Source organism: Hyaena hyaena, unplaced genomic scaffold (assembly GCF_003009895.1).
Source record: "Hyaena hyaena isolate Hyena2069 unplaced genomic scaffold, ASM300989v1 scaffold_1883, whole genome shotgun sequence".
Classification (NCBI taxonomy): Eukaryota; Metazoa; Chordata; class Mammalia; order Carnivora; family Hyaenidae; genus Hyaena; species Hyaena hyaena.
Window position 1 is genome coordinate 108,786 of NW_024082519.1, and position 5,920 is coordinate 114,705.

The 5,920-nt window shown below is 35.6% G+C and overlaps 1 protein-coding gene across 1 annotated transcript; it reads right to left on the reverse strand.

Moving 5' to 3' along the window:
* Positions 1 to 5,042: 5,042 nt before the first annotated feature.
* On the reverse strand, positions 5,043 to 5,643 carry LOC120226883 (ferritin heavy chain-like). Its single transcript, XM_039225052.1, is given in 2 exon segments — positions 5,043 to 5,284; positions 5,287 to 5,643. Coding segments are annotated over 2 exon segments (450 nt in total). The 3' UTR covers positions 5,043 to 5,191.
* Positions 5,644 to 5,920: the final 277 nt, after the last annotated feature.

A 5,920-nucleotide genomic window follows, 5' to 3' on the forward strand; every position in this document is an offset into this window, starting at 1 on the left:
TTTCCAGAGTTGGCAAGTAGCAAAAATAAGATACAAAATTAGTTTTATTTTGGACCCTTTGCTCTTTATATGCTGTCATGCTGCCTTAACTCACTAAATAGGGAGAAGGAGTATACCATTCTAAAGAGTAATTTGGACATAACAAGATGCCTGAATAGAAATATATTGTATACCTGCAAAAAAATGAGATTTTCTCACGAACGCAACAGATAACATTATTTTAGACTCACACAAGTGTATGCAAATTTAATTTCTGTGTTTTCCCCCTAACATATGAGAGAACTTAACTATTTAAAGAAAGTCTGCAGTGAATTCCTGGGTAATGTCTCCTTTGGTGATATCATCTAGCTGACAACACTGTGTAAATGTAAAATGGTTTGCTTCAGAGAGAAGTCCTTAAGGGTTCCCTACATTTCAGCTGAATTCAATCCTTGGGCAGATACTGAACCAGTGACTTCTAAGATTATATTTGGGAGAAAATACGTATTAAGTAAACATTTATTTACATTTGAAAAATGACAAGAAATTGGAACAAACAGGCACTTTTCTGAACACAAAAGTTCATGCTGGGAATCCTCAACCAATAAATTTACTTAACTTTTTTATCATCTAAGAAGGAATTACACAGAGAAATTTATGAGCTTTCAGATTCCTATAAAACCCTTCCAGGTGGTCAAATATGAATCAGTAAGGAAGAGGCAAGAAGCCATGAAAGCATGTGCATGTCAGTTTGGGCAAAATTAAAACACTATGTTCTTGGAAAATTGACCAAAAGGATTAGAAGGATTGGTTTTGTACTATCCGTTATGTTTCATACTGAACCTTCATTGTAAACTATTCTCAGAAGATCTAAGACCACTGTGCTGTTGAGGTATAAACAAATAAATACTAGGTTTTATCCAGAAGGAAACAAAGATACAAGAAATCCCAGATCCTTAGAGAAACCCCCCGTCCCCACCGAGACATCTATGTTGACTTCTTCCTGAAATTTTGCTCCCCTTTCCTAGGAAAGTACACAATCTAGTTTATATATTCAGAAAATCACTTTTAGCAGAGGAATAGATTAATTTTCAATACAGAGAATGAAATCGGAGAGATATATTTACCAACTCACAAAGTGTATTACTTTGCAGAAGATAGACTTTTTGACCAAGTCCTAGATCTTAGAAGTTAAAAGCATCCATTAGAAAAACAGTTTTGCTATCAATGTATGGTGATTCTACTTTAAGGGTTGTAATCATCAAAACTGGGGTAAATCAAAACTTAAAACAGGTGCCATCTATAAAAATTATCACCAGGCTCTGGGGATCATCACAATCTTTCCCTCATAACCTCAAGGATCAGCTATTCTTTCTGACAGTAATAAAATCTCAGGCACCAGAAACTATCCTCCAACAAATGAAACATGGCTTTGGATTCTAGAAAAGTAGAGGCATGTAGATATTATGTGGCTGATTTATTCTAATCCACATTGAGTACTTGTGCCTCAGAGGCTGAGTTATTGTTGAAAATATTCTAATTTCTTAAAATGAGTGGATACATAGTCATAAAAAGATATAAAACATTAAATTTTGTATATTAACTATTCCCAGAAGGAGTAAATAACACATTAGGGAATAAACTTTAGATTTTAAAATATCCAGGGAACCTGGGTGGCTCAGTTAATTTAGCATCTGACTCTTGATTTCTGATCAGGTCATGATCCCAGAATCTTGGGATCGAGTTCCATGCTTGGTATGGAGTCTGCTTAAGATTCTCTCTCTCCTTTTCCTCTGCCCTTCCTCATGTATTCACATGTACATGCTCTCTCTCTTCCCCCCCAAAATGAGTTTAAAAATATCTCAATAATTCTTCATATGCACATGCATTTTAATAAGCACAAATGTAAATATCTATGTTGCTTCTAAAAGTAGACTGAAAAAATTATCAAACAATGGCATAAGCTAAAAGATAGAGGCTAAAAATTTTGATAGATGCTTATAGAATAAGATACTAAGGTTTTCACTTGAACACTCTTCACAAAGAGCCTTCTGCATGCTGTATATGCTTAAGAAGTGAGCATAAACTTAGCTTACAAACAGAGTGCTACTTTCTAACTGCCAAGGTAATAGGCTTCCTATACCCTTATGGCATCAGATCACTTCTGAAGAATTGTTTCCTGTCTGGGATGCTATATTTTATGAAGGACATTTCTTTTCTATAATGAATTCCAAGAAATGCAGTTGTGAGAAAACCGTGAGAGAGCGAGGTTATTTTAAAAAGCAATGCACTTGTTTATTAAGTGTTCCTCAACAGTGACAGGCATTGGGCTAGGCCCTGGCTCCACTGCTTATCACTCTGAAAAGCAGAGAAGGGTTAACTATACCCATTTCTTCCACTATAAAATTAGGACATCAATGGTATGTGTTAAATATGAAGGATCATTAGAAGATTGCATGAAGTAAACCTCCTCTACCATGCAGAACACTGTCTAGCATATATTTAACTCTAAGATTTTCTACAAGGCAACTATACAAGGAAAAGACAACTTGTTAAAGGAAAAAAATGAGACAAAATAGCTATAGACTACTTTTTGTTGGACTGCTATGTAGGACAGCTAGTTAATATTATGAGTGATATAAAGACAGAACAAGGATCACATGATGGCTTTTTGAAACAGGTGTAATACAACATAAAGAAGAATAACATTCTAAAACCTAGGTCTCTCCAGAAATGGGAAGTTAGGACATGCTTATCCAACCAAGGTTGCTACCAGGGCACATCCAAACATGAGTTAGAAGACTGTTGGCCAGAGAGGTTACAGGAGCTACTTCTGCTTAAGAAGTCTGAATTGCCGTATGACTAACGCACATTTGTTTTTCCAAATTCATTACAAATTCTTTTTTTAATGTTTATTTATTTATTTTTGAAAGAGAGAGATAGAGAGAGAAAGCAGGGGAGGGGCAGAGACAGAGAGAGGGAGGCAGAGAATCCCAAGCAGGCTCTGCGCTGTCAGTACAGAACCCGATGTGAAGCTTGAACTCACAAACCATGAGATCATGACCTGAGCTGAAATCAAGAGTCAGACATTTAACACACTGAGCCACCTAGGAGCCTCCAAGTTATTTTGAAAGAAAGAAAAATATCTTATTTTTATATATTCTATATAAAAGTAGTATTTTTTTTAAATGTTTTTTATTTATTTGTAGGAGAGAGAGAGAGACAGCGTGAGCAGGGGAGGGTCAGAGAGAGAGGGAGTCACAGACTGAAACAGGCTCCAGGCTCTGAGCTGGCAGTCAGCACAGAGCCCGACGCGGGGCCCGAACCCACGAACCGCGAGATCATGACCTAAGCAAAAGTCGGACGCTTAACCGACTAAGCGACCCAGGCGCCCCTATATAAAAGTAGTATTTAAGAAAATAAACACCTGTTAAAGACTCAATTTGAATGATAAGCAGAGATTACAATGGTTACTTTAGTTAATAGAACAACAGTCTGATGAAAGAGGTCATCACTGTATTTATCTATCCCAAATTAACGTATTTTTCATATGTTAACATTTCTGAAATGGAGATGCCTCTCAATGGTATCATAATTTGTGGGCTTTTTCTTTACCTGTGGTACATAAAATAATGGTATATTTTACAATGACAGTTCTCTTAGATTTGATGAAATACACTATTTTTTGCATCTATTATGTACCAGGTAGTAAATGCTTTACTTGCATTATCTCACCGAATTATCATAATAACCCTTAGGTGGGTATTGTTATCACTACTCTACAGGTCTGGTTTAGAGAGGTAAGAAAAATGCTATGATCAGTCACAGAGCTAGTAAAAATGGAGACAGACTTCAACCGAGATTTGTGTGATTATAAAGTTCATGCTGTTAGCCAGTTCACTAACATGCTCTTCTAAGAAAGGTTTGGATAAAGACTTTTTTTCAAGAAGAAAAACTGTTAAAGTCTCAAAGATGCTTCTATTCATTTACTAATGCTTCTCACGCTCCTTGTATCTCTCTCTGCTGGGTCAGATCCTGCAGCTTCAGAGCGGATGGCCACTGGGAGCAGCTGGGTCATTTAGTGTTGATTCCCAGAGCTAATCCAACATTAAAACACAATTGAATGTGGAGGCGGCTCTAAGAAGCCAGAGCGCTGTTGAAGAAAATTGTCTTCTTTTTTAAAGTGGGATAGGATATTTGTTCAATTCCTTTTGACAATATTTTATTTAGTATAGTCTAAAATTCCTGAAGGTAATCTCTAGGGGAAAAAATACTTCCCAAATATATATACTTTTATATCTTAAGAAAATAACTTTGTTATAGTCTAAAAATTGCCAAATTGACAACATGATTTTTAAGATAGAATTTTTAAATTAACTAGAAAGGTCTTTCAAAAACTATTTATATTAACTTGACAATTTTTGATTATGAAATTTCAATATTTCGAGAAATATATTTAAATAACAACAGAGGCAACAGGATTGGTTATGAAGTTCCTCTTTAAATTCCCTTAATATTTGCCACTGTACAGACTATAATATAATCTTATTTTTATAGCAATTTCAATATCAAACTGAGGCAATAATAAACTAAGTTAGAGTTAGGACCAAAATGAAGAGTTCAGGAAAAAATATTACAGTAAGTGTGGGACTAATAAAAATCTATTTGTGAAGGTACAAAATATCAAATGCTATTTTAACATGCATAATCATTTTATTCTGGGTTGTTCCCAAATTACACTTTAAGACATATTAAAGGGCTTTAATAGCAATTCAATATGAAGTGAACAAAAAAATACAACATAGTCAATTTTAGTGGTCTTATCCTCACTTTAGCTACTCAGGATGAAATGTGTGCTATTAAAATGCTAAACAATCTTGGAAAAAGTACTGAGTATTGAACATGTATTTCTTTACTCCATGATTCCTGCTTAAACTAAGTTTTACTCTTTCAATTTAATTCATGTCAAGTCCTCATTTAGGAGCCTTTTCTTTCATGGATCCTTCCTAATTTCTGGTATCCAGAGTGAAGTCAAGTTTTTTTTTTGTTTTTTTTTGGGGGGGGGGTACCAAATTACTTTATTTGAAGGAATGGTACAAATGAAGTTAAGTAGATGTTTTGGTACAACTTATAGAAAAGGGAAAGGTAACCCCAACATGCATGCACTGCCTCGGTGACCAGAGAAATCACCCACGGGAGGACAGCCTAAGGCTTAGCTCTCGTTATCACTGTTTCCCAAGGTGTGCTTGTCAAAGAGGTACTCTGCCATGCCAGATTCAGGGGCCCCCATCTTGCGCAGGTTGGTGTTACGTGGTCACCCAATTCTTTGATGGATTTCACCTGCTCATTCAGGTAATGTGTCTCGATGAAGTCGCACAAATGGGGGTCGTTTTTGTCAGTGGCCAGCTTGTGCAGTTCCAGTAGTGACTGATTCACACTCTTTTCCAAGTGTAACGCACACTCCATTGCGTTCAGCCTGTTCTCCCAATCATCACGGTCTGGTTTCTTGATATCCTGGAGGAAGATCCGGCCACCTCGTTGGTTCTGCAGTTTCATCAGCTTTTCGGCATGTTCCCTCTCCTCATGAGATTGGTGAAGGAAGTATTTGGCAAAGTTCTTCAAAGCCACATCATCACGGTCAAAATAGTAAAAACGGTCATCCATTTTTAATAAATTAAAAGTGATTACTACAAAAAAAAGAATATGCACTTCTAAAACGAATTTCCTATCTTATAAAACTGTACAAGTTTTATATAAATATTTAGGTATAATATATAATATGTAAGCATACATTATAAAATATACATATGTTTAATACATAAAATATGTTACAAAAAATGCACACACATACACCTATATACATGCACCTTAAAATATTAACATATTACAAGAAACTTTAAAGCCACCTTTTACAAACCATAGCTAATCTGAGAACACTCTC